Source organism: Pongo pygmaeus, chromosome 3 (genome assembly GCF_028885625.2).
Source record: "Pongo pygmaeus isolate AG05252 chromosome 3, NHGRI_mPonPyg2-v2.0_pri, whole genome shotgun sequence".
Classification (NCBI taxonomy): domain Eukaryota; kingdom Metazoa; phylum Chordata; class Mammalia; order Primates; family Hominidae; genus Pongo; species Pongo pygmaeus.
Genome location: NC_072376.2, coordinates 24,449,654 through 24,464,889, shown reverse-complemented (window position 1 = coordinate 24,464,889; position 15,236 = coordinate 24,449,654). Strand labels below are relative to the sequence as shown.

The 15,236-nt window shown below is 40.3% G+C and overlaps 1 protein-coding gene across 2 annotated transcripts in view; it reads right to left on the bottom strand.

The window, feature by feature from the left end:
• ZCCHC4 (zinc finger CCHC-type containing 4) overlaps window positions 1-15,236 on the bottom strand; it is a 56,788-nt gene that overhangs the window by 32,068 nt on the left and 9,484 nt on the right. For both annotated transcript variants that reach the window (XM_054485019.1, XM_054485020.1), the window contains 2 exons: window positions 4,230-4,505; window positions 3,700-3,780 (listed from right to left, as the gene is read on the bottom strand). In XM_054485019.1, coding sequence (XP_054340994.1) covers window positions 3,700-3,780; window positions 4,230-4,505 — 357 coding nt within the window. The remainder of the gene's footprint in view (window positions 1-3,699; window positions 3,781-4,229; window positions 4,506-15,236) is intronic.

The window sequence follows — 15,236 nt, the reverse complement described above, 5'->3', positions numbered from 1 at the left end:
TTTAGTTATGGACATCTGGTTTTTTTGTCTCTCCAGCACCTACATCCCTACTCTTTAAGTTGAACACCTGTTTCCTGTGAAGAACCGACTCCATGTGACTGGTCAGAGGCTGGCTGGAGTACCCTATCTGCCAGGCCACAGTGATGGCTCTGGAATAGGCAAGTGACCCCAGCCAGGCTAATCAGAACACTCTCTGGAGTTTTGCTGCTGGAGCTGTCAGGAAGAACTGCCTCTTTCCACTGGGCAGTTAAGCCGAAAACTAGATAAGCTTAAAGCTGCTGCCACCAAAGTCCCTGGCAGTACGAAGGAAGCTGTCTGCAGAATGAAATCAATACACAGAGAAAGACAGAATGAGAGGTGGAGAGAGAAAGAGGGAGCCCTAGCAACATTGTGTGAGGCTCACTATCTCAACTAGACTAAAGCCTGCTATATCCCAGACCTCAGTAATGTAAACCAATAAATTCTCTTTTACATGATTGGATTTCCAGGTCTCCAAGGAAAAAAATCCTGAGTGCCTTATTCTAAAAATATAAATAACCTAGAAACCAGTTTTGATTCATCTGAAAATCTTTGTGGAACAAGCAGGAGGATACAGGGAGAAAGGGAGAGATGGAAGGATGACAAGAAAGAAACTGACTATACGAGAAAGGCATATAAACAAGTTCAAAAGCAAAGTTATTTCCAAAGGATAGCTTAGTTTTTGGAGCCAGGCTGCCTTGGCTTGAATTCTAGCTTGGCCACTTATAAACTGTGATTTTGATCAAGCTATTTAACCTCTTTATGCCTCAGTTTTCTCATCTGGAAAAATGAGGATGATGATAGCATCTATCTTACAGGGCTAATGTGAGGAATGAGTCAGGGCAAGGCCTGAAATATAACAGGCACTCAAAAAATACCAGCTATACCAGGCACAGTGTTTCACACCTGTAATTCCAGCAATTTGGGAGGCCGAGGGAAGTAGATCACTTGAGGTCAGGAGTTCGAGATCAGCCTGGCCAACATGGTAAAATCCCCTCTACTAAAAATACAAAAATTAGCTGCGCATGGCAGCACACGCCTCTAATCCCAGCTACTGGGGAGGCTGAGGCAGGAGAATCGCTTGAGCCCAGGAGGTGGTGGTTACAGTGAGCTGAGATCACACCACTGCACTCCAGCCTGGGTGACAGAGCCAGACTCCGTCTCAAAAAAACAAATAAAAATACTCCCTATTAATAATACATTATAAGAACCCAAAAGTTAAACTTCTACCTTTAAAATAATGCATTTAGAATAATTTAATACTTTAGGAATGGAACACAGAATTTAAAAAAAGAAGTTGCTATCTCCATGCATATCCACACAACGGAATATCATACAGCCAGCCATAAGAGGCATGAAGTACCGCTACATGCGTGGGTGAGCCTTGAAAACATGATGCTAAGTGAAAGAAGCCAGCCACGAAGGTCACAGATTTTATGATTCTATTTATATAAAATGTGCAGAACAGGCGACTCCAGAAAAGAGAGACAGAAAGTGCTTGTGAGGGGAAGTGAACTCTAGGTTTCTTTTCAGTATGATAGAAATGTTCTAGAAGTACCTAGTGGTGATGGTTGCACAACACGGTGATTACAACAAAAACTACTTAAATATATACTTTTAAATGGTGACTATTAAATGAATTATATCCAATTAAAAATAAATTGAGTTTATCTTTAAGAAGTCTATATCATGATTTGTCAAGGATCACTCATGTCAAGCAGATGTTAGTAAAGTGTGCTAGTCCTGTTAACAAGGGATAAGTGGTTACCAGGCCAGACGTATTCATAAGGAATGAGACAGTATAGGTAATTTCTGAGTAATGTGCCTGTGTATGTCAGACAACTTAGAGTTGACTCAGAAATCTAAAGGAAAATAAAGTATTAAAGTTACACTTCATTTTATTTTTTTGAGACAGGGGTCTCACTCTGTTGCGCAGGCTGGAATGCAGTGGTGCAATCTCGGCTCACTACAACCTCTACCTTGTGGGGTCAAGCAATCCTCTGACCTCAGCCTCCGGAGTAGCTGGGACTATAGGCACGTACCACCACGCCCAGCTAATTTTTGTATTTTTAGTAGCAATGGGGTTTCACCATGTTGCCCAGGCTGGTTTTGAACTCCTGGACGCAAATGATCCACCTGCCTCAGCCTCCCAAAGTGCTGGGATTACAGGCGTAGGCCACTGCACCCGGCCAGACTACACTTTTATGATTATTATCTTTTTTGAGACTGAGTCCTGCTCTGTCACCCAGGCTGGAGTGCAGTTACGTGAACTCAGCTCACTGCAACCTCCACCTCCTGGGTTCAAGCGATTCTCCTGCCTCAGCCTCCCTAGTAGCTGGGATTATAGGCGTGAGCCACCATGCCCAGCTAATTTTTTTAATTTTTAGTAGGGACAGGGTTTCACCATGTTGGCTAGGCTGGTCTTGCACTCCTGACCTCAAGTGATCTGCCAGCCTTGGCCTTCCAAAGTGCTGGGATTATAAGCATAAGCCACTGCACCTGGCCCAAACTACACTTTTTAAACGGACATTTTACACTTTAAAAATCTGTTTTGTGCTTGGTGGCTCATGTCTGTAATCCCAACACTTTGGGAGGCCAATGCAGGACTGCTTGAGGCCAGGAGTTCCAGACCCCAAATCTACAAAACTTTCTTTTTTTTAAAATTACCTGGGTGTGGTAGTGCTAACCTGTAGTCCTAGCTACTAGGGAGACTGAGGCTAGAGGATCGCCTGACCCCAGGAGTTTGAGGGTACAGTGGGCTATGACCATGCCAATGCATTCCAGCCTGGGTGACAGAGCAAGACCTTGTCTAAGAGGAAAAAAAAAATCTGTCTGCTTTGTTTTTAGGAAGTAGATCTAAATAAAAGAAAACACAAAGCCTGATTCCTTCAACACCTTCAAGAACACATGAAAAATACTAAGAACATAGTATCTTATAAATTCTACATGAATTCCAGGTATTAAACAATTACAGAAACTGAGACGAGTACTTCAAATGTACAGAATTATAGACACAGTGGACAATGTATTTACCATCCATGTTATAAGCTAAAGGTCTGTATCTTCAAAACTACCACCAGAGGGGAGATTCAAGATGTGTTCCTCCCTCTGTGTCATCAACTCAGAAATCATCAGATGCCATTTAATTCCGACCCTCTCACAAAGTCTATCTGTCGGCTAATCTTCCGCTTTGGGACCTGTCTATCCCCTGCTTAGCACTCCCTTCACTCCAGGCTATGTTCAGTGAAAGACAATATGTACAACATCCAGTAAAATATACTAAAAGAAATGTCTGAGTTCTCACACTTCAAAGATCTAATGAAACAAAATCCTGGAAGACTGATTAAGTATGAGGCAGTTTAGAATTATCTTTGAATATAATGTATGAGAAGAAACCTCACTCAATAGAGATTCATCTGTAGATTATAAGCCAAAGACAAACTAGACGCATTCATAGAGAAAATCTAGGAAGCCCACCAGCAAAAGGAGAAATCAACTGCCTCCCTGTTTGAAATACAGATTACATGTTGAATTTATTCGACTAAAAAGTTTCCTCATAACAAATTACTACTTCTAAATGTAAACTAAAGAGTTGCAACAGAGTATAAACAATTAAAAACAGAAAAACATTAAAAAGAAACAGGAGACAATGAAAGGAAATACTGTATTTCGTAAACCTACCGAAAATCAATATCCAATAAAAGGCTTTTAATGTTAGACTTCTTGTCACCTGATGCTGTCAACTTGATCAGCTCATGCAACCTAAAGCAATCAGTGAAAGCAAATGTAATAAGAAATTACAAATGTCATAGACAATAAGCAAACAAACAACAAAACCATCAACATTCTTCTGGTATTTATGATATTTCAATGAAACACTGAAGAGAATTTGGCAGGTATAATCAAGGTTTCAATTTTGCAAATATTTTTTAAGAGCAGAACTTATCTGAAACAGAGAGGTCTAAAATTACAAACAATTTAGCAGTTAAATCAGAAAGAATCTTCTCTCAAGCATCAGAAAGAAATCTATGAAGATTTTTCTCAAATGGAATACAGGTTGCAAACTCCTTAAGACAGGGACTGTGCTTTACATTTTAAATACTCAAAGCTTCATGCTATACCTTGCACAGAGTAAATAACTACTTAATAAAATCTTCATACAGTTTCAATAGTGGTGAGAAGATAATTCTTTAAAAAATCATATGACATACCTTGGTGTTCCAACACACAGTACTCTTCTGAATCCGAGGGCAGAAAGTAAGTCTACCAAGAACTGACAGCTCCGATCAGCAAACAGATACTGGGCATTTGTCTTCTTGTTTTCCAGTGGATAAAGGAGTTGACTGGGCCTTCTTAACTGGGTGATGGACACATCACCCAGAACCTGATGCTCACTATGTTGCCCCCAGTCATCTGGTAACAGCAACTGCTGACATCTTTGACAAAACTTTCTCTGAGTCAAGGGCAACTCAATAAACTTCAAGTACCTTTAAGACAAAATAAAACACAAAGAAATATATTTTAAGTTTATCGTTGTAAACACAACGTGTTTTGCTATTTTTAGCATCCAAAAAGTATTCTTACTTCCTAAAGAGTATCGCGTAAAGAAGAAAGGTAGGAAGAAATCTGTGGAATGTTGGCTGGAATTTATGTCTGGCTGCATACCTACAAAGAGGAAAACGATCAGCAGTTTCATGAGAATTGAGACGCTCCAATTTAGTCACTGAATGAAGATCAATATCCATTTAAAACGTGAACATAATATATTACTCAAACAACTTAGTAGTAATGACAACTACTATCAAGTTTAAATTTATTGACAAATCCACATGTTCCAACTTTTTCTGTTAAACAGTCTGGCTCACTTGACAGTCATTTTAAAATGAGAAATTAAGATCATTCTTCAAGTTCTTATGACATACTTAGCAAGAAAAATTACCTCCTAAAAGAAAAGATGTTTCTCAAAGCTCCTCTGTTCTTAGCAGTACTGATGGAGTTATAAGCTCACCTCCAAAACAGGAAGACAATATTCAAAGGCTTAAAAAAGACTACACTGAATATCCCATTTGATTTCTTCCAAGTCACCCTTATATCCAATTTCAAAGTCACCATTTCTTTTTTCTTTCTTTTTTAATTTTATTAGAGATTATTAGAAAGAGAAAATAATCATGGTCAGTATGTTTAAAAACTGCTGGTTTTGTATATGTGATGCCAGCTATGAAATCAGAGTAAGAAAACAAAAGAAAAATAAATAATATGATTGAGGACCGTGGAGAGTCAGAAATGTCTAAACCTAAGCAGGTTAAAATAAACAGTGCACTAAATCCTTATAGTTTGGGAAGAGTCATATCTTTTTTTTTTTTTTTTTTTTTTGAGACGGAGTCACCCAGGCTAGAATGCAGTGGTGCAATCTTGGCTCACTGCAGCCTCCACCTCTCAGGTTCAAGCGATTCTCCTGCCTGGGCCTCCTGAGTAGCTGGGACTACAGGCACGCACCACCACATCCAGCTAATTTTTCTATTTTTAGTAGAGATAGGATTTCACCATGTCGGCCAGGCTGGTCTGAAACTCTTGACCTCAAGTGATCTGCCCGCCTCGGCCTCCCAAAATGCTGGGATTACAGGCATGAGCCATCACGCCTGGCCTAGTCACACAGTTTTGATGGAACTAAATTCAGGAACTGCAGTGTAAAAACTGTGAACTTAACAGGAAATCAAAGTGAGTTTTAAAATTTTTATATCTAAGCACAGTTTCACTTCAAAGCACACAAGGCAGTGACAAACAGATATTCTGAATGGTTGCAGCAAGAAATAAGCTATCGTGCCGGTAATTTAAATGTTTCTATTTCTATGATAACTGTTCTTTTGACAGCTTTATCTAAAACTAGAAAGAAAAAGGAGATAGAAGGATATTAGAAGAAACTTCTTAGTAATTCAAAGTGAGAATGCCAGTAGAAGAAAGGGCCCTATGAAATGAAATGCAAGTGAAAGGACCAATAAACACTCTTCGGCAACAGAAACACTGAATTTACTACTATTACCTTCATCACTAAGTACTAACCAGGTTGAACAGGCCAGGAACAGTGGCTCACACCTGAAATCCCAGCGCTTTGGGGCCCAAGACAGGAGGATCACTTGAGGCCAGGAGCTCAAGACCAGCCTGGGTAACATAGTTGAGACTCCATCTCTACAAAAAATTCTTAAAATTAGCCAGGTGTGGTGGTATGTGCCTGTAGTCCCAGCTACTTAGGAGGCAGAGGCAGGAGAATCACTTGAGCCCAGGAGTTCAAGGCTGCAGTGAGCTATGATTATGCCACCACACTCTAGCCTAGGCAACAGAGTGAGGCTCTGTCTTTAAAAGAAAAAAATGTTGACAGTTTCCACAGACAGCTATGATGGAGTAACAGAGACCAGATTTACCATGGGCCTTCAAAAGAAGTTTTAAAAAGACAAAATATATGAAACAGCAGTTTGAAGATACCGGACAACTAGCAGCCCAAAACAGTGAACCCCGAGGGAAGGGAACAGAGGTGAGTGGTACGGCTGCCCAGCTTCCTGCCTGTGGAGAGCCGGCAGCACAGGGTTGGAGAACCGAAACACAGCCCAAGGAATTGATGAGACAGAGCTGAGCACTCCAGGAGGCTAGGCGGCCAGAATTCACAGGAAGAGTACTGGCGAATAACCAGGGAGGACAGGAGAGCAGAAAGCTGTACGCTGAGAGAGAGAGAAAAAACGCTCCAGACTGGCTGACAATTCCCCTCGAGTCTTCGGCTGAGTACTGAGCAGCATGTGCACGTGCAGAAACTCCCCAAGGCGAAGGAAAGAACCACTGGCCAGAAGCAGGTGGAATTATCACTGGAAAATACACACAGGTCCAGAATGGTTTGTCTCCCAACAAGCCAGAGTGGAAATGCCTCACAATACACAAGCACTCAAGTACTCAGAAGAGCACTGCCTCAGTAGGAAGGAAAAATTAGCCCTAGAAGCACGAAAGGTTGTTCAGTCCTGCCTAAAAAGCTTAAAGACAAGTCTTCAAAAGCAGGGTCAGCAAACTTTCTGTAAAGGATCAGATAATAAATATTTTGAGCTTGGCAGGCCACAAAGTCTCTCAGTCACAACTATTCTGCAGTGATACCACAAAAGCAAACACAGCCAAGTGAAGAGGCATGGCCAGAGTTGGCTACAGGTAGTAGTTTGCTAAATCCTGCTCAAGAACATCACACTACAACAAGTAACTGTCCCAGAACAAAATCAAAAATACATAAAGGAATTAAAAATATCCAGTATATAACAAGGTAAATTCCATACTACTAGTATCCAATAAAATATTACCAGGTATGCAAAGAAACAGAACAACATGACTCATGATTAGAAAAAAAAAAAAAAATTAGCAAGGCGTGGTAGCTCACATCTGTAATCCCAGAACTTTGTGAGGCTGAGGTCAGTGGATCACCTGAGGTCAGGAGTTTGAGACCAGCCTGGCCAACATGGTGAAACCCTGTCTCTACTAAAAATACAAAAATTAGCCAGGCGTGGTGGAGCACACCTATAATTCCAGCTACCTGGGAGGCCGAGGCAGGAGAATCACTTGAACACAGGGGGCGGAGGCTGCTGTAAGCTGAGATCACACCACTGCACTCCAGCCTCAGTGACAGAGTGAGAATTTGTCTCAAAAAAATAAAAAATTAAAAAATCAAAATCAAAACGTCTAAACAAACCCAGAAATGACATAGGATGATATTGGTAGAGACATTAAAGCCACTCATTGTAACTATATTCCATGTGTTCAAGAGGTGCAGGAAAGCATAAGCCTGTTAAGCAAAGACATAGAAAATATAAAAACATCCAGCCGGGTGCGGTGGCTCACGCCTGTAATCCCAGCACTTATGGGAGGCCGAGGCGGGCGGATCATGAGGTCAAGAGATCGAGACCATCCTGGCCAACATGGTGAAACCCTGTCTCTACTAAAAATACAAAAATTAGCTGGGCATGGTGGCACGCAACTGTAGTCCCAGCTACTTGGGAGGCCGAGGCAGGAGAATCACTTGAACCCAGGAGGCAGAGGTTGCAGTGAGCCGAGATCACGCCACTGCACTCCAGCCTGGTGACAGAGTGAGACTCTGTCTCAAACAAAAAAAAAAAGAAAAAAGGAAAACATAAAAAGACGAAATCTACAAAGGTTTGTTAAAATTATTAAAAAAAAAAAAAAAAAACACCTTACATGGGGAATAACAGTAGTTCAGGGGCTAAAGCAAAAAGCTTTGTGAACTTGAAGGTATGGTCTCAGAACGATATAAAATGAAAAACTGAGGAGCCTAAATATGTGGAAATGAAGCCCTCAAAATAAAGGGGAGGGTGGATTTTGAATTATCATTTATTATATTTTCAAAATTACATCAAAAGATCCAAGAAGCTCAGAGAACCACAGTACAAGAAACATGAAGGAAAACTACAAGACACATCATAATAAAATTATTTATTTATTTTCATTTTTTTGAGACAGACTCTCATTCTGTTACCCAGGTTGGAGTACAGTGGTGTGATCACAGCTCACTGCAGCCTTGACCTCCCAGGCTCAAGCGGTCCTCCCACCTCAGCCTCCTCAGCAGCTGCAACTACAGGTGCTTGCCACCACACCTGGCTAATTTTTGTATTTTTTGTAGAGACAGGGTTTTGCTATGCTGTCCAGGCTGGTCTAAACTCCTGGGCTCAAGTGACCCACTTGCTTTGGCCTCCAAAAGTCTTGGGATTATAGGCAAGAGCCACTGCACCTGGCCAGAATGATTTAAAATCAATGATAGTCCAGATGCAGTGGCTCACACCTGTAATCCTAACACTTTGGGAGGCTAAGGTGAGAGGATCGCTTGAGTCCAGGAGTTCGAGACCAGCATGGGAAACATGGCAAGACCCTGTCCCTACAAAAAAATACAAAAATTACCCAGGTGTGGTGGCAAGCGCCTGTAGTTGCAGCTGCTCAGGAGGCTGAGGTGGGGGTACCGCTTGAGCCTGGGAGGTCAAGGCTGCAGTGAGCCGTGATTGCACCACTGCACTCCAGCCTGGGTGACAGAGCAAGATCCTTTCTCTAAACAAACAAACAGGCAATGATAAAGAGAAACCAGAGGAAAAAAGATAGATTGTGGACTGGGCACGGTGGCTCAAGCCTGTAATCCCAACACTTTGGGAGGCTGAGGTGGGCGGATCACTTGAGGTCAGGAGTTCGAGACCAGCCTGGCCAATACGGCAAAACCCCATCTCTATGAAAAATACAAAAATTAGCTGGGCATGGTGGTGGGTGCCTGTGATCCCAGCTACTCAGGAGGCCAAGGCAGGAGAATTGCTTGAACTTGGGAGGCAAAGGTGGCAGTGAGCAGAGATCGTGCCACTGCACTCCAGTCTGGGAGACAGAGTGAGACTCCGTCTTGGAAAAAAAAAAAAAAAAAAAAGATAGATTATGTAAAGAGGAACAGAGATAAAGATAAAAATGACATCAGGCTTCTCACTGAAAACAATACAAGCAAGATGACATTGGGCCAATACCAATTCTACACAAATTCTTTCAAAAAACTGAAGAGAGAACACTTCCCATTTCATTTCATGAGGCCACCATTATCCCAATACCAAAACCAGGAAAAAAAATTACAAGAAAACTACAGACAAACATGCCTCATGAACACAAACTCAAAAATTATTAACAAAATTTAAGCAAATCAAAACCAGCAATATATAAAAAGCTATTACATCATGACCAAATATAGTTTATCCTAGCAAAGCAAGGTTGTTTAAAAGTTTGAATTCAATCAATGTAATTCATATTAACGGGCTTTTTTGAAAAAAAGATAATTTCATTAGGTGCCCCCCAAAAACGCACTTGACAAAATCAAACATCCACTGATGATAAAGTTTCTCAGGCTGGGTATGGTGGCTCATGCCTATAATCCCAGCACTCTAGGAAGCCTGAGGCAGGAGGACTGCTTGAGCCCAGGATTTTGAGACCTGCCTGGGCAAGATAGTAAGATCCTCATCTCTTCAAAAAGTAAAAAAATTAGCTGGGTGTGGTAGTACGCACCTATAGTCCCAGCTACTGGGGAGGCTGAGGTGGGAGGATCACTTGAACCGAGGAGGTAGAGGCTACAGTGAGCCATGATCGTCCCACTGCACTCCAATCTGGGTGACAGAGTGCGACAGAGAAAAAGAAATAAAAGAAAGAAAAAGAAGACAGGAAGGAAGGGAGGGAGGGAAGGAGGAAGGAAGGAGGGGAGGGAGGGAAGGAGGAAGGGAGGGAGGGAAAGAGGAAGGGAGGTAGGGAGAGAGATTCTCAAAAAACCAGGAATAGAAGGGAACTTCTACAATCTGACACAGGGCATCGAAGAAAAACCTATTGCTAACACCATACAGCTGAAAGACTGAATACATTTCCCCAAGACTCGGACAAAGCAAAGATGTCTGCTCTCAGCCTTCTACTCGACATTGACTAAGGGTTTCTAGCCAGTTTGATAAGACAAGATAAAAAAACAAAAGACATAAATTGGAAAGGAAACATTAAAACTTCTTTATTCACAGACAACACGATCATACATGTACAAAATCCTAAGGAAATCTTCAAAAAGCCTGCTAGAACTAGTAAGCTTATCAAGATTTCAAAATAAAAGATCAATATATAAAATCAACTGTACTGTTAAAGACTAGCAATAGACAATTAGAAACTGAACTTTTAAAACAATACAATTTAAAACCACATTAAAATACATGAAATACTTCATGATAAATCTGACAAAAGATGTGTAACTGCAGTGCACTGAAAATTACAAAACATCACCAAGAAAAATTAAAGATGACTTAGTAACTGAAGAGATACACCAGTCACAGACTAGAAAACTCAATACTATTAAGATGTCAATTCTCCCCAAATGTATCTATAAAATCAACACACTCGCAATCAAAATCGCAGCAGGATTTTTTGTAGAAACTGAAAACCTCATTCAAAAAATTCATAAGAAAATAAAAAGGACCTATAATAGCGGAAACAACTTTGAAAACAATGGACAAAGAATACTTACACTACCCAATTTCAAGAAGACACTATAAAGTCACAGTAATCAAGACAATGTGGTATTTATGTAAAGATACACCTATAGGTCAAGGGAAAAAAATAGTCCAGAAAAAAAAACACATATAAAGTTAACTGATTTTTGAGAAAGGTGCTGCAGTAGGCTGAATGATGCCCCCTCACTCCCCACATCCTACCAAAGAGAATATGGAACCTGTGAATACACATATAGGACCAAAGAGAATTTACAGATGTCATGAAGTGATGGATCTTAAGATGCGGAGGTTATCCTGGGTCATCTGGGTAGACTCAACATAATTACAAGGGTTCTTACAAGCCAGAGGCAGTGGAGTGAGGGTGAAGATTATGTGGTGACAGAAGCAGAGACTGGAGTGATGTGCTATGAAAACAGAGCACGGGGCCACAGCCAAAAGATGTAGGTGGCCCCAGACGCTGGAAAAAGCAAGAAACAAATTCTCTTCTCAGAGTCTTCAGAAGGAACTAGCCCCACCAACAGCTTAACTTTAACCTGCTTTAGTTGATTTTGGACATTTGGCTTCCAGAACTGGAATAATAAATCTATGTTGTTGTAAACCACTACACTTGTGGTTAAGTTGTTCCAGCAGAAACAGGAAAACTAATGCAGGTGCCAAATCAATTCAATGAGGAAAGGATAATATTATCAACAAATGGTGCTGGAAAAGTTTTTTTTTCTCTCTCTCTAATCCCACAGCAGATAAGGTGCTGGAAAAGTCTGAAAGCCATATGCAAAGCAATGAACCTTGACTCTTACCTCACTTCATATAAAAAAAATTAACCCTGAATACATCATAGACCTAACTCTAAGAACTAAAACTAGAAAACTTTAAAGAAAACATATTAGAAAATAATAATGACTGGGTTTGGCAAAGATTTCTTAAATAAGACTCAAGCACAAAGTGTAAGAATCAATAATATGAACTTCGTCACGACTTAAAATTTTTTCTTCAAAAGATACTCATCATAAGTGACAAAAATAAATAAATTGGACTTAATAAAAAATTTTAAACTTTTGCACAGCAAAGGATACCATTAAGAAAGTGAAAAGACAGCACAGTGGCTCATGCCTATAATCCCAGTACTTTGCGAGGCTGAGGCAGGCACAGCCCTTGAGGTCAGGAGTTTGAGATCAGCCTGGCCAACATGGTGAAACACCATCTCTATTAAAAAAAAATTAGCCGGGTGTGGTGGCACACGCCTGTAATCCCAGCCACTCAGGAGGCTAAGGCACAAGAATCACTTAAACTCAGGAGGCGGAGGTTGCAGTGAGCAAAGATGGCACCACTGCCAAAAAAAAAAAGGAGAGTGAAAAGACAACCCAAGAATGGCAGAAAATATTTCAAATTATATGCCAGGTAAAGGAACTGTATCCACAATGTATAAGGAATAACTCAACAATAAAAAGACAATTAGCCCAATTCAAAAATAGCAAAGGAACTGAATAGACATTTCTCCAAAGATAATACAAAAACAGTCAACAAGCACATAAAAAGATGCTCCATGTCATAAACACAAATTAAAATCACAATGCAATATCACTTCACAATGGCTATAATTAAAAGGACAGATAATAACAAGTATTGTAGGAGACAGGAAAAAATCTGATTCCTCATACGCTGCTAATAGGAAAGTAAAATGGTGCAGCCACTTTGGAAAAGTTTGGCAGTTTGGGAAAAATTAAACGTATATCCACCATATGATCCACCCACTCTATTCCTAGTATTTACCCAAGAGAAATAAAACCATGAGTCCATACAAAGACATATACATAAATGTTCATAGCAGCTTTTTTCTAAGAGTCAGTAACTCAGGAAACTTATAGGACTACAAACAGGTGAATGGAAATATCCATACAGTGGAACATTATTTGTGAATAAAGGAATGAACTGTTGACAAACACATCAACATGGATGAATATCAAAAATATTTATGCTAAATAAATGAATGCACCTGCCCTTAAAAAACAGTACATACTGGTACATACTGGCCAGGCACAGTGGCTCATGCCTGTAATCCCAGCACTTTGGGAGGCCGAGGCAGGCAGATCATGAGGTCAGGAGATAGAGACCATCCTGGCCAACATGGTGAAACCACGTCTCCACTAAAATACAAAAAAAAAAAAAAAAAAAATTAGCCAGGCGTGGTGTGCACCTGTAGTCCCAGCTACTTGGGAGGCTGAGGCAGGAGAATCGCTTGAACCTGGGAGGTGAAGAGTGCAGTGAACTGAGATTGCACCTTTGCACTCCAGCCTGACAACAGAGTGAGACTGTCTCAAAAAAAAAAAAACACAAAAAACAGTACATACTGTATGATTACCTTTATATAAACTTCTAGAAAATGCAGACTAATCTATAGTGACAGAAAGCAGATCAGTGGATGTCTGGGGACCCTAGGGGTGCAGGGATATAAAATAGTGGGGCAGGCAGAAACTTCTGGAGGTAATAGTATGTTCATTATCTTGACTGTGGTGATGATTTCACGGGCAGATGTATGTGTCAAAATTCATCAAATGGTACATTTTAAATATGTGCAATTTATTATATGTAAAGTATCATACCTCAGTAAAGGTAAAAATGTCGGGGGAAAAGTGAATTTTCCGCTAACAATCCCCATATACTAGGGTGACCACACATCCCTGGTTGCCCAGGACAGTCCCAGTTGACATCTTCCATCCTGGAGTTCTATCTGGTTATTGCCTCCTTCCCCTCCAGTCTCAAGAAGTATCTGGGTCTGGATTTAAATTCTATAGTCACCCTACATACAACCCCCATCACATTGTGAAAATTAAATCAAATTCCAAAAGTGGTATATCATAAAGAGTAATAATCTCAAAGAACTACAAAACACCAAATTTTAAAAATATATGTTTTCATAGTGATATTAAAAAAAACAACAACAACAGAACAATGATCCTGATTAATCAACTTTGGAAGTTGCTGCAGTACCAAATCATTTTTCCAAAAACTAGTTAAAAACGACAGGAGGGGAAGGATGAAACATTTATCTTTTCTTTCCCACATGAACTGTAACAAAGTAAGCTGACAGTTGATGAAACAAAGTTCTTTTTTACAGAAGAATTACAGCTAATGAATGCATAAACAATGACAAGATTCCAAAACCTTTTACAACCTCTGGGCAATGATCATCAGTTACTGCTAAAATCATTAGACAAAGGGCTGATGGGGAGCTTTGTAATGGATGGTTTACCTGAACATGTGATTAATCTTAATATCACAAAAAGGAACAACCAAACATTATCTGCCTTTTGATGTGATGCAAAGAATTAGCCTTAAGAGGCGACTATAGTTGCTACTGGGGAAGGAGAAATGCAGAGGTGGAAACAGGAGCGTTGATTATTATTTGCAAATGCACTCTCATAGAACGATTTGATTCTACTACCACATACATGATTTTATAAACTGAGATACAATTCATGTACCATATAATTCACCCTTTCAAAGTGGACAATTCAGGCCAGGTGCAGCGGTTCATGCCTATAATCCCAGCACTTTGGGAGGCCAAGGTGGGTGGATCGCTTGAAGCCAGGAGTTCAAGACCAGCCTGACCAATAGGGCAAAACCCCATCTCTACTAAAAATACAAAAATTAGCCAGGCATGGTGGCGTGCACCTGTAATTCCAGCTACTTGGGAGGTTGAGACACGAGAATCTCTTGAACCCGGGAGGCAAAGGTTATGGTGAGCCAAGATCACGATGCCAATGCACTCCAGCCTGGGTGACACAGTAAGGCTCCGTCTCAAAAAAATAAAAAAAAAAAAAAGTGTACAATTCAGTGGTTTTTAAACAGAAGTCTTTTATTAATTAAAAAAAAAGTTAAATCAAAAATGATATCTGCTATTATATGATTCTGTTTATATGAAACGTCTAGAATAGGCAAATCCATAGAGGCAGAAAGTAGAATAGTGGTTGCTAGAAGCTGGGGTGGGGAGTGGGGAAATGGGAGTAACTGCTGACAGGCATGAGGTTTCCTTTTGAGGTGATGAAAATGTTCTGGAAATAGATTGTGATAGTTGTACATCTTTGTACAGTGAGCCATGATCATGCCACTGCATTCCAGCCTGGGTGAGAGAGCAAGACCCTATCTCAAAAACAAACAAATAAACAAATAAATAAA